Source organism: Mobula birostris, chromosome 12, assembly GCF_030028105.1.
Source record: "Mobula birostris isolate sMobBir1 chromosome 12, sMobBir1.hap1, whole genome shotgun sequence".
Classification (NCBI taxonomy): domain Eukaryota; kingdom Metazoa; phylum Chordata; class Chondrichthyes; order Myliobatiformes; family Myliobatidae; genus Mobula; species Mobula birostris.
The window spans coordinates 73,595,913-73,619,978 of NC_092381.1; the positions used below are offsets into that span (position 1 = coordinate 73,595,913).

The 24,066-nt window shown below is 40.0% G+C and overlaps 2 protein-coding genes across 5 annotated transcripts in view; one reads left to right on the forward strand and one right to left on the reverse strand.

The window, feature by feature from the left end:
• Window positions 1-4,366, forward strand: part of gpsm2 (G protein signaling modulator 2) — a 74,271-nt gene extending 69,905 nt beyond the window's left edge. For all 4 annotated transcript variants that reach the window (XM_072274134.1, XM_072274135.1, XM_072274133.1 and 1 more), the window contains one exon: window positions 2,486-4,366. In XM_072274134.1, coding sequence (XP_072130235.1) covers window positions 2,486-2,644 — 159 coding nt within the window. In that variant the 3' untranslated portion in view covers window positions 2,645-4,366. The remainder of the gene's footprint in view (window positions 1-2,485) is intronic.
• Window positions 1,901-24,066, reverse strand: part of clcc1 (chloride channel CLIC-like 1) — a 37,045-nt gene continuing 14,879 nt past the window's right edge. The window contains exons 5-11 of the mRNA XM_072274137.1: window positions 21,166-21,384; window positions 14,032-14,160; window positions 13,022-13,121; window positions 10,225-10,322; window positions 10,005-10,151; window positions 9,048-9,821; window positions 1,901-4,478 (exon numbers count right to left, since the gene is read on the reverse strand). Of these exons, the coding sequence (XP_072130238.1) occupies window positions 4,437-4,478; window positions 9,048-9,821; window positions 10,005-10,151; window positions 10,225-10,322; window positions 13,022-13,121; window positions 14,032-14,160; window positions 21,166-21,384 (1,509 nt within the window). The 3' untranslated portion in view covers window positions 1,901-4,436. The remainder of the gene's footprint in view (window positions 4,479-9,047; window positions 9,822-10,004; window positions 10,152-10,224; window positions 10,323-13,021; window positions 13,122-14,031; window positions 14,161-21,165; window positions 21,385-24,066) is intronic.

Below are 24,066 nucleotides of genomic sequence, written 5' to 3' on the forward strand. Positions count from 1 at the left end.
ATCCATAGATCTCTCAAAGTTGCTGTGCAAGTTGATAGGGTGGTTTAAAAGAAAAAGTCAATGTTTTGGGCTGAGACCCTCCTTCAGGACTGAGATGGAAGGGGGAAGACTGTTTATTCATTTCCATAGATGCTGCCTGACTGCTGAGTTCTGCCAGCATTTTGTGTGTGTTTCCAGCGTTTGCAGACTTCCTTGTGTTTGTGTAAAGTTGATACTTTCCATAAGGTGTTGGCCACATTGCACTTGGAATATTGTGAGCAGTTTTGGACTCCTTATCCAAGATGTGCTGGCATTGGAGAGGATCCAGAGGAGGTTCACAAGAATGATTCTGGGAATGAAAGGGTTATCATAAGGGGAGCATTTGATGGTTCCTGGCCTGTACTTGCTAGAACTTAGAAGAATGATAAGGAATCTCATTGAAACCTATAGAATATTGAAAGGCCTAGAGTGGATATGGAGGGGATGCTTCCTATAGTGGGGGAATGTAGCACCAGAGACACAGCCTCAGAATTGAGGAATTACCAATGAATCTGTAAATTCATTGCCACAGACAACTGTGGAGGCCAAGACACTGGGTGTATTTGAAGAGGAGGTTGATAGGTATTTAATTAGTCATTATTAATTAGGTTATTGGGAGTACACAAGAAAATGGTGTTGAGATGGATAATAAATTAGCCATGATGGAATTGTGTAGAATCAATGGGCCAAATGGCCTGATTCTGCTCCTGTGTCGTATGGGATTGAGATTAACAGCTGTGAGGTAATGTTGCAGTTCTATAAAACTGGTTAGACCAGAGTATTGTGTTCATTTCTGGTTGCATCATTATAAGGACGTGGATGTTTTTAGAGAGATTGTAGTAGAGATTTATCTGGATGCTGCCTGGATCAGAGAACATATCTGCTGTGGAAAGGTTGAGTGAGCTAAGGCTTTTCTCTTTGGAGGGAAGGAGGATGAGAGGCGATTTGATAGAGGGGTATCCGATGATAAGAGGCACAAATCAAGTAGACAACCACTGCTTTTTTCCCAGGGTGGTAATGGCTAATACCAAAACACATCCTTTTAGAGTGAGTGGAAAGAAGTTTAGGGGATATATCTGAGGTAGGCTTTCTACTCAGAATAGTAGATACACTGCCAAGAGTGGCGGTAGAGTCTGATACATTAGGGACATTTAAGAGATTCTTAGGCATATGGATGAAAGAAAACTGGAGCATTATGGGCTAAGTGGGAGGGAGAGGTTAGATTGATCACGGAGAGAGTTTATATAGGTTGGCAGACCACGATGGGCCGAAGGGCCTGCACTTTCTTTAATAACTCCCATTTGTAATTTTACATCTGAGCCTTTAGTTCCATTTGGTTAAGTCCCATAATTACATTAGTTTGTCATCATCTGTGAAGTTCTATTTAAAGATTACTCCTACCCTACTGCATTACATATCTAATCCTTATCAGAATCAAAATAAGGTTTATTACACCAGCATGTGCTGTGAAATTTGTTAACTTAGCAATAGCAGTTCAATGCAATACATAATATAGAAGAAGAAGAAAAAAAATCATCAGTGGCCCATGTATTCTCTCACTAATAAATAAGTTGGCCTTACAGCCTCTCTCTGAATTCTGATTCTTCACTGATAAAGACTTGGCTGTTACTGCATTGACCAATCATTTTAGTTACGTTTTGTCACTGTTCAAAGGGTTAATTGGCCTAGGATATCTCAAAGAATATAAATTCAAGTTATTAAATTAAATGGACATTAAAGCTAATATCAGTAACAATAACAATTTACCACATTGTGGTTAAACTTAACCTGGTTCACTGAGGTCCTTTGAAGGTAACCATTGCTCATAACCAAATTGATTACACACACCTATATGCCTCTAAATCTGTAAATGTCTACTCACTTTGGGGGTGCAGTTATAGGTGCACAATAAATGCTGACATTTCCAGTGCCATCCAGATCCTATAAATGCCATTAGGTATGATTCTGCCTATTACAAGGACCAGATTTTAGTCATTTTATTTTCCAATGAAAAATTAAGTGACAGTGTGGTATTTGTAAAGTATACTTGTGTGTATTTTGAATTTTAGAGGGATACAATTTGCTTTCAGTTGTGGGCACCCATCCATATTAATCCCATCTTCCAGTCTTTGGGCCATATTTTCTATGCCTAGGTGATTCAGGCTAATTTAGATACTACTTAAATGTTGGCAGTGATGCAGATTCCACATTCTCCAGCTCTATCAGACAATTCTTCCAGGCAATAGAACATTTAGTGTACATAAAATATAAACTTTGTAAAAGATATTCCCTTGTACGTAGATTTTAACTGCCTCTTGAGACAAATATGCAGCTTCGTGAACTGAGGTGTAATATTAAACACACAGTTTATGATAGTGAAACATTTACTTTTTAGGCATCCATTTTAAATAGCTTTTACAAAAATAATTTACGTTATTAAAGCAATTATTGAATTTATACATTTCAGGGCTGTAGGCTGGATGACCAGAGATGTACGCCTCCACAATTTACACAGAAGTGTGTAACTGTTCCCGATGAAGACTTTTTTAGCCTGATCGTACGATCTCAGGCCAAACGGATGAATGAACAACGTGTTACACTTTGTTCCAGTGAGGGAACAAAGTAAAATCGATCCCACTGAAATGAATGGATGCTGACTGATAATGAAAATAGTAAATATTCATGAGAAATTGGTAAAATTTACACTGCACTTTGGATTTCTAGCAACCGGCAATTTTGTCTAAAATGTACTCGATTGAGTAATTGTTTGCTTTTTTTATTGACCTGTTAAAATTTTACAGGAATATAATTTTAATGCAAATTGCTTGAGTAAAATGAAAATATTATCAACACACACAAAATGCTGGAGGAACTCAGCAGGCCAGGCAGCAGCTTTACGTAGATGCTGCCTGACCTGCTGAGTTCCTCCAGTGCTTTGTGTATTGCTTGGATTTCCAGCATCTGCAAATTTTCTCGTTTGAAAAGGATTATTATGATTTTTAGGTTTACATGTTATGAGATCAACAAACATTGGAATTAATAGCAAAAAATAGTAACATTTTAATTACAGAAAAATTACACTACTTATTGTTTGCCTTGTTTTGGCAATACCTACAGGAAATTGTATTTATAAATGGAACAATTCTCAAATGTACATAAATTGCAGGCTTACTTGATGTCTTGTGCTGCAATCTTGGGCTGGTTCTCCGTTTCAAGATCCTTTCATGAAACTACAGAATTTTAGGTTTTTTTTTTCAATTGTGACAGGAAGAAACACTTACTGATAAACTTATGGTTGAATTATACATAAATAATTTCAATAATGTATACATTCTTTGGAATCAGTGTACCGTTTTTAGAAATTAAGTTTAAATTAAAATTCAAAATCCTGCTCCTGCAGATCATTTTTTTTTTGTATTCTTGCTTCCAGTTTAGTGATGAATGTGTATACATTTTATAATTGTGAAGGGAATGATCAAATACAATTGTGGAAAACCTTCATAAATATCCATGTATTAATGCAAGAGCTTAAGCATTTGTAAATTTTTAAGTTAACGTATGTACAGCTGGTTTGAGAAACTGCTAAAGATCTACTTTGCAAATGTTAAAGCATTCCCTTATTTTGCCTTTATTCAAAATACTTGTTCTGTAATGCAATTGCAAAACATTTGACTCTTAGCTTTTCTAAAATACAGCAGTGGGAATACGCAAGTTATTGATTAAAATGAGTGTCTTATTGTACAGTAGAACACTTAAAGAACTCTAAGATGCTGAGTTTCAAAAATAAATACCTTTGACAAGTAAGAACTATCTTTCAATGATCACGGAGATGCTGGATAACTGTAGAATACAGAATACCTGTGGATGAGTAATGACGCCACAACAGATTTTGTTTTAATGTTGATCACTATTGGAAAATATCCTTTTCTCACCTGCCTAGCACCCCCCCCCTCACTCCTCCTATCAGATTCCTTCCTCTCCAGTCCTCTACCTTTCCTACCCACCTATCAACTTCAAGCTATCCTGCTTCCCTTACCCCACCTTTTTGTTATGGTGTCTTCCCCCTTCCTTTCTAGTCCAGAAGGAGGACCTCGGCCTGAAACGTTGGCTGTTTATTGAGATGCTGCCTGACCTGAGTTCCTCCAGCATTTTGTGTTTGTTGCTTTGGATTTCCAGCATCTGCAGAATTTCTCATGTTTCTGAATGTAATTTGTGCAGTGATACGCAAGCACTACTAGAAAACTTAGTATTTTTTCACTCCCAAAACTTCAGAAATGTATATATAGTGTAAATTCTTGTTATTGCTGTTGTATTAAGACATGCTTTATCTTCAATTATTTCATCTTTCAGTTATCTTAAATTTCCAACAATCAATTGTCACAAATTGTTATCTGCTTTAACATGATTTCAACATGTCTTCATGTTCTTTGATTCTCTCCAGATTCTAGATTGTTGAAATCCTGTAGAAAAGACAAGCATTATTCTACACAAAGCCTGAAAATTTATGAAAAGTAAACAGATAATTAGGTTTAATAAGACCATAAGACACAGGAGTAGAATTAGGTCATTCAGCCCATTGAGTCTGTTCCGCTATTCCATTATGGCTGATCCCAGCTCTCACTCAACCCATATGCTTCTCGCCATATCCTTCGATGCCCTGACTGATCAGGAAACTATCAACTTCTGCCTTAAATATACCCATGGGCTTTGCCTCCATTGCAGTCTCAGGGAGAGCAGTCCACAGATTCACTACTCACTAGCTTAAATAAAAATTCCTCTTTAGCTCTGTTCTAAAATGTTCCCCCTCAGTTTTGAGACTGTGGCCTCTAGTTCTGGATACCCGCACCATAGGAAGCATACTCTCCACATCCGCCCTATCTAGTCCTTTCAACATTCGGTAGGTTTCCAAGAGATCCTCAGCACCCCCCCTCCCCCCCCAGATTAATTACTAATCTATTCACATAATAGCACTAAAGATACTAAATCTTAATTGACCTACAGTGGCATGCAAAAGTTTGGGCACCCCTGGTCAAAATTTCTGTTACTGTGAATAGCTAAGCGAGTAAAAGATGACTTGATTTCCAAAAGGCATAAAGTTAAAGATGACACATTTCTTTAATATTTTAAGCAAGAAAACTTTTTTATTTCCGTCTTTTACAGTTTCAAAATAATAAAAAAGGAAAAGGGCCCAAAGCAAAAGTTTAGGCACCCAGCATGGCAGTACTTAGTAACACCTGCTTTCGCAAGTATCACAGCTTGTAAACGCTTTCTGTAGCCAGTTAAGTCTCTCAATCCTTGTTTGGGGGATTTTTGCCCATTCTTCCTTACAAAAGGCTTCTAGTTCTGTGAGATTCTTGGGCCGTCTTGCATGCACTGCTCTTTTGACGTCTATCCACAGATTCTCAATGATGTTTAGGTCGGGGACTGTGAGGGCCATGGCAAAACCTTCAGCTTGCTCCTCTTGAGGTAGTCCATTGTGGATTTTGAGGTGTGTTTAGGATCATTATCCTGTTGTAGAAGTCATCCTCTTTTCATCTTCGGCTTTTTTTACAGACGGTGTGATGTTTGCTTCCAGAATTTGCTGGTATTTAATTGAATTAATTCTTCCCTCTACCAGTAAGTGTTCCCTGTGCCACTGGCTGAAACACAAGTCCAAAGCATGATCAATCCAGCCCCGTGCTTAACAGTTGGACAGGGGTTCTTTTCATGAAATTTTGCACCTGTTTTTCTCCAAACATACCTTTGCTCAGTGCGGCGAAAAATTTCTATTTTAACTTCATCAGTCCATAGGACTTGTTTCCAAAATGCATCAGGCTTGTTTTGATGTTCCTTTGAACCTTTTGAATAGAACTTTTTGGCCACAATGAGCAAAGGTATGTTTGGAGAAAAAAGGGTGCAGAATTTCATGAAAAGAACCCCTCTCCAACTGTTAAGCACGGGGGTGGATCGACCATGCTTTGGGCTTATGTTGCAGCCAGTGGCACGGGGAACATTGCACTGGTAGAGGGAAGAATGAATTCAATTAAATACCAGCAAATTCTGGAAGCAAACATCACACCGTCCGTAAAAAAGCCAAAGATGAAAAGAGGATGGCTTTTACAACAGGATAATGAACCTAAACACACCTCAAAATCCACAATGGACTACCTCAAGAGGCGCAAGCTCAAGGTTTTGCCATGGCCCTCACAGTCCCCCGACCTAAACATCATTGAGAATCTGTGGATAGACCTCAAAAGAGCAGTGCATGCAAGACAACCCAAGAATCTCACAGAACTAGAAGCCTTTTGCAAGGAAGAATGGGCAAAAATCCCCCAAACAAGAATTGAAAACTTGCCAAAGGGGGTGTTACTAAGTACTGCCATGCAGGGTGCCCAAACTTTTGCTTCGGGCCCTTTTCCTTTTCTGTTATTTTGAAACTAAAAGATGGAAATAAAAAAGTTTTCTTGCTTAAAATATTAAAGAAATGTGTCATCTTGAACTGATTTTCAAAAGGCATAAAGTTAATCTTTTACTCGCTTAGCTATTCACAGCAACAGAAATTTTGACCAGGGGTGCCCAAACTTCTGCATGTCACTGTATGTGCTAGAATTTCATAGGTTAAGTCAAGTGTTCCCTTGCTTAATGGTATTGGTCCATGGCATAAAAATTGATTGGGAACCCCTGGGTTAAATTATTTTCCAGAAAATATTTAAGCTTTATTTCAAATACTATACTACACTCAAAAGTCTGACAATCTAACACAACTATAATTTACATCAGGTTAACATCAACAGGCAGAATCCACACAAGAGGGAACATCACTTTTTGATGAAGTTCAGTTTTGTACTTCACAGTACTGTTTACATTCATACATTCACAATATAGTTTCTACTACAGATGATATTGTAAATTTAATCTCGTGGTAATAATTCAAAGACACAAACTGAATCACATCATTGCTTTCAGCTTTTAGAATTAGAAACATTGCCTCCTACTCTTATGCCTGCTCTACCATTCAATAATATACAGCCTGATCTGTCACCTCATTGCCACTTTATTCTAACCCTCTTGACTTCCTTAATATGATAGCTGAAATGTCAGCTTAAGACAGCAATCTTCAATGATAAATCCTGTTTCTTTTACCTTTTTCTGGAATACTTTAAAACAAAAGGTATTTGGTTTTCCCATTTAATTCAGAGGTTATAGTGAATCAGTTGAAGGCCTGCTGAGAATATGGAAATAGTTTGCTGAGGACTTCTGTCAGAGAAGTATAGGCAACCCTTGGGTTACAAATACCCAACCTATGTTCACCCTTAGAATAGAATTTTCTCTATTTCTGCATAAATATGACCTAAAATGTGATCAGATCTTCACTCAAGTCCTAAAATGAGATAAAAACACAAAAAGCATTATACTTCATTTATTTGTTGAGAAAAATTATACAATATTACATGTATTTTTTGGAAAAAGTATGGGAGCCTCCGGGTATTGCCTTCCACAAAAGCAATTTGGAGTCAGCTCTTCCAATGAATGAGATGGGATTGGAGGCGTGGGTTGTAGAGGTACCCTGCCCTTTAAAAAACACACAAAGTCAGGTTACCGACAGAGCATCCTCTTCTCCAGAAAGATCTATTTATGTGCACCATGCCCTGATCAAAACAATTTTCAGAGGACCTTAGAAGAAGAATTGTAGAGATGCATGAAGCTGGAAAAGGCTACAAAAGCATTTCTAAGGACCTGAGTGTTCATCAGTCCACAGTAGGAGAAACTGTTTACAAATGGAAGAAACTCAGTACTGTTGCTACTCTCCCTAGTAGTGGGCATCCTGCAAAGATCTCACCAAAAGCACAATGTGCAATGCATAAGGAGGTGAAAAAGGACCCAAGAGTAACAGCAAAAGACCTGCAGAATCTCTAGAACTTGCTAAAGTCTTGGTTCATGTGTCCACTATTAGAAAATCACTGAACAAGAATAGTGTTCATGGAAGAACACCACAGAGGAAACCACTTGTCTCCAAAAAAAATATTGCTGCATATCTCAAGTTTGCAAAAGCCCACCTGGATATTCTACAACGCTTCTGGGACAATGTTTTGTGGACAGATAGACAAAAATTGAACTATTTGGCAGAAATACACATTGCTCTGTTTGGAGGAAAAAGAACACTGCACATCAACAACAAAACCTCATCCCAACTGTGAAGCATTGTGGAAGGAGCATCATGGTTTGGGGCTGCTTTGCTGCCTCTGGGCCTGCACAGCTTGCAATTATCGAGGGGAAAAATGAATTCAAAATGGTATCAAAACATTTTACAGGAGAATGTCAGGGTAGCAGTCCGTCACCTGAAGCTTAATAGAAGTCGGACAATGCAACAAGACAAAAATTCGAGAGACAAGAGTAAATCAACAATGGAATGGTTTAAAAAGAAAAAAAAATGTGCTTTGGAATGGCTGAGTTGAAATCCAAACCCTAATCCTATAGAAATGTTGTGGAAGGACCTGAAACAAGCAGTTCGTGCAAGGAAGCCCACCAACATTCCAGAGTTGAAGCAGTTTTGTAGGGAGGAATGGCCCAAAATTCCTCTAAGCCAATGTGTGGAACTGATCAACAGTTACCGGAAATGTTTGGTTTAAGTTATTGTACAAGTTACTGAAAGCAAAGGTTCACATACTTTTTCTCAACAAAAGCATGTAATAATAAATAAATGAACAAATATAATGTTTTTTTGTGTTATTTATTTAATTGGGTTCTCCTTATCCAGTTTTAGGACTTGCATGAAGATCTGATCACATTTTAGTTCATATTTATGAAGACATAGCGAAAATTCTACAGGGTCCACAAACTTTCTAGCACCACTGTACATACGTTCGTTCCTACAAAAGCCAGTATCAGTTTTTTTTTTCTCTTCACTTTTAGGAACTGTTCTTTCCAAGATAATGTAATGATATCAAGCCATTTGTGTGTATTTTCCAACCTAAAATTAATTAATTTTAAAATTAATCTAAGGACTATTACCCAGGGATGCCCTGAATTAAGACTTTATGGCAATTTACCTCTGTTCCCACAGTTTCTACGAAGGATTCCTCATTTTCAAGTTTTTCTTGGAGATTCTTTTTATCAATAGGTTCCATGTCTGTGGCATTGTCTGATGGATGCTGTGGAAATGCATTGACAGACTTGTCAGCTATCCAGGGGTCCTCGAGAGTTTGTCCATTTTTCTGCACACCCTTCTCCCTCGCTCTTATCTTATTAGAGTTGCTAGAAGGGAGGCCATTTGTATTCTTACTTTGCAAAACACCAAGTTCACTCTGTCCAACAACCCCTCCAGCCTGATGAGCAACATTATGTTCCATGACAAATTTTGTATCATTTTGTAGATTTTCTCCAAGTGGCTGTGGTTTAGTAGACAAAACGGTGCCACTGACTGGCTGCTGATTTTCAGAAGAGTGCCTAGAAAAATGATGGCCTGGTACTACTCTTCTACGTAGCTGATTGTCACCACTCCCATTTTCAGACACCCTAGTTCTCTCCCAATTCATTACATCTTCAACACCCTGTTGATTCATATTATTTTGTCTATCAGGACCTGTAACTGCAGACTGAGACTGTTCGTTTTTGGTATCTTTTCTGGCATCAGGAACATATCGAGCATCCCCCCCTGCCTGATAATCCACACATCTTTCCCTTTGAGAAAAGGTATCATGAACGGAGTTTTGCGCTATATATGGCACACTATGGTGTGCAATTGGAGGCCGTAAATGATCATCTGGATGGAATCTAGGTAAACCATATCGAAAAACTGCATGAATACAGAAATAGCAAATTGCCTGCAAAACAAAAACAGCAAAGAAAGATAAATATGATTATACCAACTCCTTCAACTCCAAAAATTAATATTACACTAAAACTTAATATAACATCAGCAGGATCTAATCAATAAATGAACATTATAGCATGTAATTTTATTATAATGAACATTATATAATTTGTTTATGAAAACCAATACTCACAATAAAGGACAGAACTATCAAGCAGGCCACGTAAAACTGCAATAGCCATGGAAGTTCTTTAAGAACATCTCGAAAAAACTGACTGATGGGTTTCCCGATATGATTCAAGGGTTCAGTGAACAGTGTCGTTAAAGTCAGCATCAGGGCCTGAAAAAGTACACAGGTTACATCACTGGAAACTTAAATTCTATGCACTGACTATTATTTTTATTATTTTTACCTTGCTTGGTGGAACTTCCCAAACTGGATCTACTAACAGATCGTTATAGTATTCTTCACATGGGTCATCCTGCAGAGTCCATGTTCGCCTGAACCACTCTGTTTGGGGAAAGATTTAAAAATTAATATTCCAAGTTTCAAATTTAGGATCATTCTTAATCATCACAAAATTCTGGCAAAATGTAAACATTCAAGATATCAATTAGCTATTGCCAAATCTTGCTGGAAAACTCAGTTTAACAACCAAAGAAGAACAGCTAGGGGAGGACAAAAAATCTGAAAGTTACACAACTTATATTCACAAAGTTCACAGTAATGTTTCATGTTGTCTGATACTTCTGCTGCTTTGTAAATATTTAAAAGATAAAATGTAGGAAACAAATGTAATAATTTAACCTTATTAAAGTAGAAAGGTGATGAAAAAACAAGTATACACTATCCATTTGTGTTATTACCTACAGTATGATGTGCTTGTTGAGTTATTCTTTAGAGTTTAGAAGAGTGAGAGTAAGGATTGACAGGTGATGGGCAGGGAAGACGCTTCCCTTAACTGAGGAGTCAGGATTGAAGGCAAAGTTTGAGATGAATGATAGGCTGTTTCAGATTGAGATCAGGAGAAACTTCTTTTCATTCAGAGGATCTGAACATTTGGAATTCTCTACACTGGACAACTGTGGAAACTCTGCTGTTTTCATTAGGAAGCAAAGCACAGTGGATTATTCTGAGCATTAGGGAATCAAGGCACACAGTGATAATGCTAGAAAATAGTGCTGAGGTAGAAAAGTATTCATGATATTGATATGGGGTGGAACAGGCTTGAAAGGCCAAATGGCCAACTCCTGCTCTTATGTTCAAATTGAAGAAATGGATCTTCATCTATTCATTCAATCATCAATGACATCTTCAATAGGTGATGCCTCAAAAGACAGCATCCATCATTAAGGACCAGCCAGTTCATGCCCTCTTCTCATTGCTGACATTAGGGAGGAGGTAAACGAGCCTGAAGTCATACACTCAGTGTTCTAGGGACAGCTTCTATCCCTACCCCTCCACCATCATTTCTAAATGGAACATGAACATTTTGACTTTTTGCATAACTTATTTCTTGTTTTTTAATGTATTGCACTGTACTGCCACTGCAAAACTTCACGTCCCTCCTGCTCTTTGTCGAAGATGGCACCAGCCACCAACGTGACGAACGGCGATGTCCTACAGACAGTTCACAAAACTACTACTTATTTTAAACATACCTATACTTTATTGCCACCAAACAATTGATACTAGAACGCACAACCGTCATAGCGATATTTGATTCTGCGCTTCCCGCTCCCTGGATTACAAATCGATAGTAACTATTAAAAATTTACATTATAAATCATAAATAGAAAATAGAAAAATGGAAAGTAAGGTAGTGCAAAAAAACCGAGAGGCGGGTCCGGATATTTGGAGGGTACGGCCCAGATACGGGTCAGGATCCGTTCAGCAGTCTTATCACAGTTGGAAAGAAGCTGTTCCCAAATCTGGCCATACTACTAATCTGTGTGCGATTGGGGCCTGTAATTTACATTTTTGATGATGTGTTCTTGGGCTGACTGAATGAACCTGGTGCTCTTACTGCCTGAGGGAGTTTGGTATGGTTGAGGGCAAAGTTGGGAACGGAGTATGTGGCCTAATGGCGAAGGGTGGAACCACAACTGGCTCCATTGATTGGCAAACTTGCTGACTAAAGTGTCGAGCAAGATTTAAATCAACAAGGACAAGAGCAGAAGGTGAGCGGGTGTTCAGTGCTGTCTGCCTGCGTTTGTCCAGTCTCCCTCTCCCTCTGTGACGCTGCTGCTGGATAAAGTAGCAGCTGTCTTCAGTCCTGGGCAAGGTTTGATCGGCATGTTTGTGGATTGGACTTGTCTTTAGAGGGCTCTGCAGTTCATGTTATATGTGTTTCTGGTTACTCCTTTTTTTTTTATTGCTGTTTTGCGCAATTTTGATCGAGGCACTTTGACACGATCTCGCTCTATGGCCTGCAATCAACAAGCAATATAGCGTTAAATTGAACTGAACTACTGTATAATGAACATTCCTAGACTATTTCAAGGATTCTGTAGTTTGATGTTTAATATTCTGTGTGTTCTTCACTCATTTTTGCTGTTAGTGTGATTTGTTCTATTTTTTGCTTATCGGATGTTTGATGTTTTTTTTGAACGGGGGCCAAGGTGTTTCTTTGTTTTGTGGTTCCCTGTGGGAAGACAAAAGTCAGGGTTGAATACTGCATACATACTTTGATAATAAATGTATTTTGAATATTTGATAATAAACTAGATTCTGATTTTGATCTCAGCCCAAGTGGTCTACCCTTTACTTTGAGTCAATGAACCCTGGTTCTAAGTTCTTCAGTGAGTCAAGCATCTTCCCTGCACCCTCCTGGTCTAGCCTTGCAAGAATTTTGTAAATGCTTAATGAATTGTTATTTTTCCACTCAAGTAACTTCACTGCTAACTTCGTTTCATTTAATTCTAACAAAATTATCTGAGAACCAGTTTATACTTGGTCTGCTACTCAGATAGCCACTAGTGCACCATTATAACCAAATATTCATAAGTATTACAGCCTCAAATGTTAATTCTGTGAAATAATGAAAAGATTTTTTTGTTGTCACTGCAGGTGTGTATGCTTCATGAATAACATGACACCACCATATTACATTGTAATACTGTCACTCTTACAAAAGTAAAATCATTAGAGATATTGCATAACAATGGGAAACTCTATGACTAAAAACTTCTTCATTACAAAGTACTCACCAACCAGACTGCCTTTCCAATTCATTTTCTCAACCCCTGCACATATAGGTTTATCAAATTCCCACTTGGCTACGTTAGCTTGTCGCTTTGCAAAGGCTGTCTACAAAAATAAAGCACATTGTATTCATCATAAGATTGTACGATATGCAATTTTTCATCACACAACCAATAGAAGAAAGAAATACCGATACATGTGCCAGCATCTTTAAATATCCACTTTTTTTGCAAATAAATATTTCCTTATTTTAGCAAGGACAACATGAAGCATCATCTTTTTCTGATATTTAATTCAAAAGATCATCTCATATCGCTCCAGGGACAGATGGTATAAGTCAGTATCCATACTGTCTCAAAAAGTTGTCTTCAATATAATCTCAGCCACTAATTCGTATTTCCTCTTGCATACCAGTCCTACTAACCCAACTTTGAGTATGCTAATACAGTGCCAAATCAACAGAAATTTTGTGCTACCACCAAAATTTGTTTAAACCCAAATGAAGTAATCCTTCTTCTGTGACTAAAGTGATGATTAGCAAAGGCATTATAGGTTAAAGTCCCTGAAATCCTGTAGCCAGGTATGAAGCCTAATAGACAATTAGCTGCAAGCTAATCATTCCCTTGGTAAGTACATAAAGATACACGTAAACCAATAGCATTTTATGAAGAAGCCTCATGAGTCAAACTAATAATTACAAATCAGTTTATAAATAAATGCTAAGTCCCAGTATAAAAGGGAATACTGGCTGGCTGCACAGTGATACAACAAGGACAAGGACAGTGGCTCCATCACAGTTCCAGCAACAAGTTCAATTCTGACCTCAGGTGCAATCAATGGGACTGTGAGTAGAATGAAATTAATGCAAATAGGCACTGTTGGTTAGCTTGGACTTGTTGGGCCAAGAGCCTGATTCTATGTTGCATGATGCTGTACTTTACACAAATATTTAAAATCAAAAACTAAGCAAAATTTTATCAGAAGTTTAAAGAAGCTAAATCATAGCCTTCCATACCTTATACAAAAACACCCAGTTCCACCCAAAACTAATCAAAAAGCAGAATAATATGAAATGACAGGGTCGTTTCAAAGATGCCCATGCCAGATGAACAATTGCAATAATACCAAGTATGCAGATCAGGAGCTGGAAAGAAAAGGCAAAAAAGATCACTCACAATCAAAACCAGTAATTCCAGTTAATGTACAGCACATTTAACTTCACTTTCACTTAATAACAACACATTTAACTGACAGATTACAGGGATATTTCTTATCCTTTGATGAGACTCAATTGATAGAGCAATTTTTCAGATTAACACATGTAGCAAATAACTTTAGCTGACTTCATCTACTAGCCTTCAGACTCAAATATGAATTATGGATTAAATTTAAAACGCAGCTCTGAACAAGGGGCTCCTAAGAACCATGAACCAAGTTAATTGGCAGAACAGGCATGCTGATTTAAATTCATTATTTGTGTGTATTTGGATGTGTGTAACGTAGGTACAAAGAGGGAGGTGTGTTGGTGCAAAGAGGGAGGCGTGCTGGTGGGAAGAACCAGGCATTTGAAACTGTTACATAGTCATAGTCATACTTTATTGATCCCAAGGGAAATGGATTTTCATTACAGTTGCTCCAACCAAGAATAGAGTATAAATATAGCAATATAAAACTATAAATAATTAGTCATAGTCATACTTTATTGATCCCGGGGGAAAGTGGTTTCCGTTATGGTTGCACAATAATAAATAGTAATAAAACCATAAATAGTTAAATAGTAATATGTAAATTATACCAGGAAATAAGTCGAGGACCAGCCTATTGGCTCAGGGTGTCTGAGCCTCCAAGAAAGGAGTTGTAAAGTTTGATGGCCACAGGCAGGAATGACTTCCTATGACATGTAGTTCAAAGGAAATATGGACTTGTTGGAATTATCCTGAATTTGTCTTTGGTCTTTAGTGTTGGGTCAAGCAGAGTCTCCTCTTTCTCTCGTGACTCCAAAGGCTGTCAGCTTATTTGTGATATTTTGTTGAATAAAGAGACTGCTTCGTATCTATCTGTACTTCTCTCTGGTGACTTCATTCACTTAACAACATGGATCATAGAAAGCATGGAAGTCAGGATGAAATGGAACTAGAAAGAGGTGCAAAAGCACATTAAATAAGCGTTGCTTTGAAGCTATGCAACTCATGGCTGTGCTGTCATTACAGTGGCTTGTGCTAGTTTGTGCATAACCTTGATTTCCAGCTTAGTTCAGTAAGATCATTGATAAAAAAAAATCCCTTTGCACAATCACAATAACTAACAATTCTATATGAAGAATACACTGCATTATTGGTTTCTTAGAGGTATTAATTTAGAAACATAGAAAACCTACAGCACAATACAGCCCCTTTGGCCCACAAAGTTGTGCCAAACATGTCCCTACCTTAGAGATTACTAGACTTCCCCATAGCCCTCTATTTTTCTAAGCTCCATGTACCTAACCAAAAGTCTCTTAAAAGACCCTATCGTATCCGCCTCCTCCACAGTTGCCGGCAGCCCATTCCACAGGTGGAGGATCAGCAGGTGCCTCTGGCTCGTCCAAAGGTGTATTGACACACTCATGGTCATGTTGCATCACCGGGGGACGGTAGCAGAATCCTCCAAATCTCAGTGGCAGTTTAAGGCAAACTGCCAAAATTCGTTCAGGTTTACCCCCTCTTATCTATGATGAAAGTCTCTTCTCCCTGTACCAAAATGTGGATTGGGCCATTATAAGGGAATGTTTCTGTGCATCATGGCAGACGAAAACAAAACGACGCAGAATGTAGGTCAACGGGAACCCAGGAGTGCTTTACACCATGATGGGTGGTAGGAATAGGCAAAAAGGAATTGAATTGACAGAGGAGTGTGGAATGCTGTTGAGAGGCTGCCCAAGCAGTCGTGGTGTCAGAAATGAAATCACCCGGCACTTGTAACGACTGTCTGCATATCCACTCAGCCACAGATGACTGCAGGTCCTCTTTTGGACTTGGGAGATTATCATGCCAACACTCATCGGTCTGGGAAGCCCTCAGAGCAACTTTTAAGGAGCGATGAAACTGCTCACATAAGCCATTGGACAGCTAGTGATGTACCATGGTATGATGTGGCAACGCCGAGTTCTGGGCCATTACAGCCCAAAGGTCTGACATGAATTGGGGACTGTGGTCAGAGGAAATACCAGATGGGGTGCCAAACCAAGCAATCCAGGTGTTGATGAACACCAGAGCCACGTCTGCGGCCGTTGTCAATGTTGGGGGGATAACCTCTGGCCACCTGGTGGTATGGTCCACCATGGTAAGGGGGGGGGGGGTGGTGGGAGAAGACCAAGAAGGTCCACAATGACATGGTCAAGCCATCGCACAGGGACCCTAAAAGGTGCCAATGGTGCCAGGACATGATGGTTAATTTTTGCCCACTGGCACTCCACACAGGCTACAGTTCAATCACGCATATCCTTTCAAAGGCCGTGCCACGCAAACTTTAGTGCAACCAGTTTCTGTGAGGTTGTAAGAGACCATGTACAGAGTCAAAGACAGTCCACCTCCAGTCTGAAGACACGATGGGGTGAGGGCAACTGGTTGAGACATCGCACAGGAGAGAAACCCCAACTACCCTGAACTTAATGTCAGGCAACTACAGGCCCGTGACTGCTGTTTAATAAGCCTGGACCTCTGGGTCAGCAGATTGGTCAGCTGCCATATTGGCATAGTCAACCCCTATGTGTATGACCTCAACGGCTGGCCGTGACAGCTGATCAGCCACAGCATTACTTTTCCCCTAGCTACATTGTGAACTTGGATATGTAGGCCAGGTGGCATTACTGCTGTGCGGACCAAGGGTCTGATATTTTGGTCATCGTGTGCACGAGGGGTTTGTGGTCAATCAACGCTGTGAATTGGTGATCTTCTAGAAGAAAACAAAAACAGCAGACAGCCAGATGGAGACTGCGAAGCTCACGGTCAAACGTGCTGTACTTGTTTTCGGGGGGTTGGAGCCGGTGGCTGAAGAAGGCGAGCAGCTGCCACACGTCTCTGACCAATTGTTCGTGCACAGTACCCACAGCACAGACTGAGGTATCAGTAGTGATGGCTATAGGTGTGGTGGGGAGTGGGTGCCCCAGTAGGGTCACATTAGAAAGAGCTCATTTGGAATGATCAAATGCCCTGGTCACGTCTGCTGACCAGTCAAGCAGTTGATAGGGATATTGCCTTTCAGGGCACTAAAAGTTCAGCAGCTCGCAGAATGAAGCGGTGATAGAAATTCACCGTAACTAAAAACCGCTGCGTTTGTCTTTATAGTGCGGGGTGGTGGGAAATCCATAATAATGGATACTTTTGATGGGAGTGGTTTCGCACCTTCTGTGGAGATGCGATGGCCGAGAAGGTCAATGGTTGACAACCCAAACTGGCATTTAGCAGGGTTAATAATTAACTCTTGTCGGCTTAACCGCTTGAACAGTGTGCAGAGATGAGATAGGTGTTCAGACTTGGATGCACTGGCGACGAGTATGTCATCCAGGTAAACAAAAAGAAAATCTTAAGTCTTTTAATATACAGTCCATCAGTCATTGGAAAGTCTGCAATGCATTTTTCAGCCCAAACAGCAAGTACGGTGTCTTCCATTTCTGAGCGTCAAAGTTTCCACAGCAGGCTGTGATATGACCACTCCATATCCTTCCATTTTCTGTACATTTCTGTGCCTATCCAGGAGCCTCTTAGATACTTCTATCACATTTGCCTCCACCACCACTTCTGCCAGAGCCTTTCAGGCACTCACCACTCTTTGTATAAAAGAACTACCCCCAACACATCTTTGAACCTTCCTCTTCTCACCCTAAATACATTCTTCCGAGTAGTTCAAAGTAAAATTTATTATCAAAGTACATATGTGTCACCACATACAATGCAGAAATTCTTTTTGTGTGGTCATACATTAGCAAATCTGTAGAACAGTTACTGTAAACAAACTGTGCAAATGAAGATGTAAATAAATAACATGGCCTGGGGGCGTGAGGATCTTTGATCTTGGATGCTGTTTTTCTATGCAACGTTTTCACGTAGATGTGCTCAATGGTTGGGAGCGTTTTATCCAGATGTACTGGGCCAAAGCAACTACCTTTTGTACGATCTTCTGCTCAAAAGGCATTGGTATTCCCATACCGGGCTGTAATGCGGCCAGTCAGCACACTTTCCACCACACATCTGTAGAAGTTTGCCAAGGTTTTCGAAGACATTCTGAACCTCCGCAGAGTCCTGAGGAAGTAGAGGTGTTGTGGTGCTTTCTCACAATAATATTTATATGATGGGTCCAGGACAGATCCTCTGAGATAGTGACACTGAGGAATTTAAAGTTACTGACCCTCTCCTCCTCTGATGATTACAGGCTCATGGGTCTCTGGTTTCTGTCGCCTCTCAACACTCAGTTCCTTGGTCTTAGTAACATTGAGTGAGCGGTTGTTATTACACTACTCAGACAAGTTTTCGATCTCCCTCCTATATGCTGATTCATCACCCGCTTTGATTCAGCCCACAAGTGGTATCGTCAGCAAACTTGGAGCTGTACTTAGCCACATGGTCATAGGTGTAAAGCGAGAAGAGCAAGGGCTAAGTACACATCCTTGCAGTGCTCATTTGTCGATGGAGATTGTGGAGGAGATGTTTTTGCCAATTCACACTGGCTGGGATCTGCATGTGAGGAAATCCAGTATCCAACTGCACAAGGGGGTATTGAGGCACAGGTCTTGGAGTTTACTGATTAGTCTTGAGGGGATGATGGTGTTAACTGCCAAGCTGTAATCACTAAAGAACATCCTGAGGTATGTATCTTTGCTGTCCAGATATTCTAGGATTGTATGAAGAGACACACATCTGCTGTAGACCTGTTGCTTTGGTAGGCGAATTGGAGCAGATCCAAGTCACCATTCAGACAGGAGCTGATGTGCTTCAACACCAGCCTCTCAAAACACTTCATGACTGTGGATGTAAGTGGCACTGGCCAATAGTCATTTAGACAGGTTACCACGTTCTTCTTGGGCACCGGTACAACTGAAGCAGGTGGGTAGCACACACTGCTGGAGCGAAAGATTGTAGATATCCGTGAACACACCAGCCAACTGGTCGGCACAAGTCCTCGGCCAGGAAGTCCATCAAGACCAGATGCTTTCTTTGGTATTACCCTATATTCCAAGCAACATTCTGGTAAACCTCTTCTGAACTCTCTCCATAGCTTCCATATAATAGGGTGACCAGAAATAAATGCAATACTCTTGATATGGCCTACCCAGAGTTTTACAAAGCTGCAAAGCAACTTCCTGACTCCTGAACTGAATGCCTTGACTAATAAAGTTGAATATGCCATGTTTACCAGCCCATCAATTTGTGTAGCTACTTTCAGAAAACCATGTACTTGGACCCTAAGGTTCCTTGGTACATCAGTTCTGTTCAGGGACCTGCCATTAGCTGTGTACTTTGCTACTTCTCTGTCCAAATCTGCAACTGAGCTATACCTGCTGTATCCTTTGGCAACCTTCTTCAATATTCACAGTGTCACCAACCTTTGCGTCATCTGTAAAATTACTAATCTGTCAACCCATATTTTCATCCAAGTCATTTGTATGCGTCACAAACAGCCGACAGCCCAGAATGGATTCTCGAAGAACAGCACTAGTCACGTACCTCCATCCAGGCTAAGACCTATCAATCACTACCCTCTACCTTCTATGGGTCATCGGATTCGGAACCCAAACGACCAAGTTACCATGGATCGTGTGCATCTGAATATTTGATTATATTACTGTTGTGTTTTGGGGAGAGATTTGCCCTCAGCAGGAGTCAGTTATATATTAGTAGCGCTCACTGCACAACTGAAAGCCAGACAGGTATACTTAGTATGAAATAACCCATTGTAGCATTAGAGAGCAGAACACGTAGTGATATTATAAACATTGGCTTGTATACAGGGATAAATTCCCAGCTCAGTTTAAAATAGTACAACATGATTTATTACACTAAGATGACAGATGCAAATGTCTTAAAACATCTAATCCACAGGATACTATTTCTGATTCCAGCACTCCCTCGAAGCTGCACTGGAGCATGAGCTTGGGATGTTGTGCCCAAGTCTTTTTTCTTTTCTCTCATGTCTCTTCTTTCTTTTCAAAGTGGCTGGGGTCATGTTGGAGTCCGTGATCTACAGCTCCAGCTCAAACTCCGTCTTTTCCCCACAGGCAGTGGATTCTTGCTTTCAGACTTGCTGAGTGGCCTGGGGTTTCAATATTTCAAGGTGCAGCCTGGAAGATGAGCACCTTCGGGGTCCAGCCCCATGGACGACCCGGTTCCTCGTCGATGTCAGCAACTGAAGTGTTGCGGGAGATGGAAACATTAGGACAGCAGCTGGTGTGTGTTGCAGTGGAAAGGAAGCCCATGCACTCAAGTGACTCCTCTCTCGATGGTGAGTGAGAGTCTGTCGGCCCTAGAGTTGGGGAACCTGGACAAACGACGCTGCAGATTGTAACATCAAAACAGAGGGCTGTTGGTCTCCCTGTTCACTGTTGCAGGAGCGATATCTCTCTCTACTTTACTAGTGAGAGAGACAGCCCATCTGAGATGTCAAAGTGTTGGGATGGTCAGTAGTCTTTGATAGACTCTAGATGATAATCTCTGGGGGCTTTGCTATTGCTTGCATGGTGGCTGGTGGGAGGTTGATGGTTTTGCTGGAGCAAGTGGGGGTAGGGGAGAGGGTAGGGTTGATGTTTTTGCTGCTGCCTATGCATGGGGGCAGGGGGCTTTAAGGTTCTAATGTTTTCTGTCATTCGTTCTTTGTTTCGTGGATGCTTGCAAAAAGTAAGAATTGCAGGTAGTATACTGTATACATTCCCTGATATTAAATTGAACTACTGAGTCTTAAGAGTGGGATCCAAACCTACACCTTCTTCAGGTGAGAAAGTTACCAACTAGACCATGCTCGATATTTGTATGACTGCAAAACAATGTTCAACACTGTTCAACTCATGAATAATTCATACAAAATCATAACAAAACACATGATCATGAAATATTTTTGGTTCATAAACTAATAAATTTCAACACAGTTATTTTTAATATGAATAAAAAAAGTTTCTCACTTGAAGTACTGTCGAGAGATCCACTCCAAAATAGTTCTCAAACTTCCATTTCCAAACTTCAGGATCATGATGCTTAAAATTAATCAGAAATTTACTAAGTGCATCATCCATAGGACCAGACTTCCATGGTTTACCATTGAGAAACATCTTTATCTCATTCACATCGTTCTTTGTAACGTAAACCTCTGCATCATAATGAACTTCGTTTTCATCATCAGGCTAAAGGGAAAACATGAAAAATGTAAGGATTTTTAAAATTTTAATTGTAGCAATATTAGAAAGCATGGAAAAAAATTCACATGAAAATGTGACTCAATTTATAAAGATATACTGATATATTTATTAATTTGTGGAGGAAAATATATCTGATCCAGGATTTATGGAAACAATTTCCCTCTGCTCTACCAGAGAGAAATTGAATGACAGATTAAAGAAGGTCCCCATTTAATCTCAGGAAGTCATTAATCAGTTCTACCTTGACATCATTCTCCCTACTTCCATAAACTTTCCTTGGCTCAATATTTAGTTCATTTTTCCTAATCCAAAATTATTTCTTCCTCTACACAACATGCAATATGCAAGTTACTTACAACACGATAAATACCTTAAATAATACAGAACGCTGAATCCCGTTTTATGTCCCTTCCTCCCACTACTATGCAGTAAAACATCTGCTAGGCCAAATTTATCAAAACTCTCTAGACTCTGGGCAGATCCCAGCAGATTGGAAGACAGCAAATGTCACGCCACCTTTTAAAAAAGGAGGTAGGCAAAAGATGAGCAACTATAGGCCAGTTAGCTTAACATCTGTAGTCGGGAAAATGCTTGAAGATGTCATTAAGGAAAAAGTAGCGAAACATTTAGAAAGGAGTGGTTCCATTAGACAGACGCAGCATGGATTCAGAAAGGGCAGGTCCTGTTTGACAAACTAACTGGAGTTCTTTGAGGACATAATGAGTGCAGTGGATAGAGGGGAACAGGTGGATGTCGTATACTTGGATTTCCAGAAGACGTTCGATAAGGTGCCGCACAAGAGACTTATAAATAAGGTATGGATGTATGGAGTCAGAGGAAGTGTATTGGCATGGACAGTGGATTGGTTAACCAATAGAAGGCAGAGAGTTGGTATAAATGGGTGTTTCTCCAGTTGGCAGTCAGTGGTGAGTGGGGTGCTGCAGGGTCGATGCTGGGCCCGCAGCTGTTTACCATTTACATTGATGATTTGGAAGAGGGGACTGAGTGTCGCGTAGCAAAATTTGCTGATAACACTAAACTGAGTGGCAAAGCAAATTGTGCAGAGGGATACAGATAGGTTAAGTGAGTGAGTCAAGGTCTAGCAGATGGAATACAATGTTGGTAAATGCAAGATCATCCACTTTGGAAGGAATAGTAGAAGAGCTGATTATTATTTAAAGGGTGAAGGATTGCAGCATGCTGTTGTGCAGAGGGACTTGCGAGTGCTTGTGCACGAATCACAAAAAATTGGCTTGCAGGTAGAACAGGTTATTAAGAAGGCAAATGGAATGTTGGCCTTCATTGCTAGAGGGACTGAATTCAAGAGCAGGGAGGTCATGCTGCAACTATACAGGGTACTGGTGAGGCTGCACCCGGAGTACTGTGTGCAGTTCTGGTCTCCTTACTTGAGGAAGGATATACTGGCTTTGGAGGCAGTGCAGAGGAGGTTCACCAGGTTGATTCCAGGGATGAAGGGGTTAACCTATGAGGAGAGATTGAGTTGCCTGGGACTATACTCTCTTGAGTTCAGAAAAATGAGAGGGGATCTTATGGAAACGTACCAAATTTTGAAAGGGATAGATAAGATAGAAGTAGGAAAGTAGTTTCCATTGGTAGGTGAGTCTAGAACTAGGGGACATTGCCTCAAGATTCAGGGGAGAATATTTAGGATGGAGATGAGGAGAAACTATTTTTCCCCCAGAGAGTGGTGAATCTGTGGAATTCTCTGCCCAGGAAAGCAGTCGAGGCTTCTCCACTAAACATATTTAAGAAACAGTTAGATAGGTTTTTACATAGTAAGGGAATTAAGGGTTATGGGGAAAAGGCAGGTAGATGGAGCTGAGTTTACGGACAGATCAGCCATGATCTTATTGAATGACGGGGCAGGCTCCATGGGCCGGATGGCCTACTCCTGCTCCTATTTCTTATGTTCTTATGTAACATTTGCTGTTCTTATCCAATTGCACTTCAATGTTGCTGCAGGTAAATTCTGAAAGCCAAAACCAAGAGGGAAAAAAGGGGAAAGAAATTATGAGGATTAGCTTGCGGTGACTCTGTTTAAAGTATCAGCAATGGATCACGACCACAGGAATAACAAAACTTACAATGATTAGTATAAGTGTATCTTAAAAGACTTTAGAATAACAGTTGGATCAAGCTGCTGGGAAGTCCTGAGGAATTACAGTAATAGCAAACCACAAAGTCACTCACAAGGAGGCATGCTGCATTCAATAACATTTTGATTGTAATTCCTCAACACTTCACAGCAGCTTGGTCCGTTTGTTAGACTAAAACCTTTTAAGATGCACTTGTACTTATCATTGTAAATTTTATTGTAAAACTCCAATTTTCATTGTATATATACCCATACACATGGTACTTCCACACACCATCCTGTAATCCATCCTATGTTAACTCATGCCTGGTACGTTATTAGTCTTTCTCCCATTTCCTCACAGCTATCTTACTTGCACCCTCATGGAAATGCACGTGACTGATGATGACTTGGCCATTTGGACTGAGAATTAGCTTGCCCATATAAGGTAGAGGTTAGACTCACATGTCAGCTGAATTGTCCTCAATGCTTTAGGAATGTAGCTTACAATCAGAATCAGATTTAATAATACTGGTGTATGTTGTGAAATTTGTCAACTCTGCAGCAGCAGT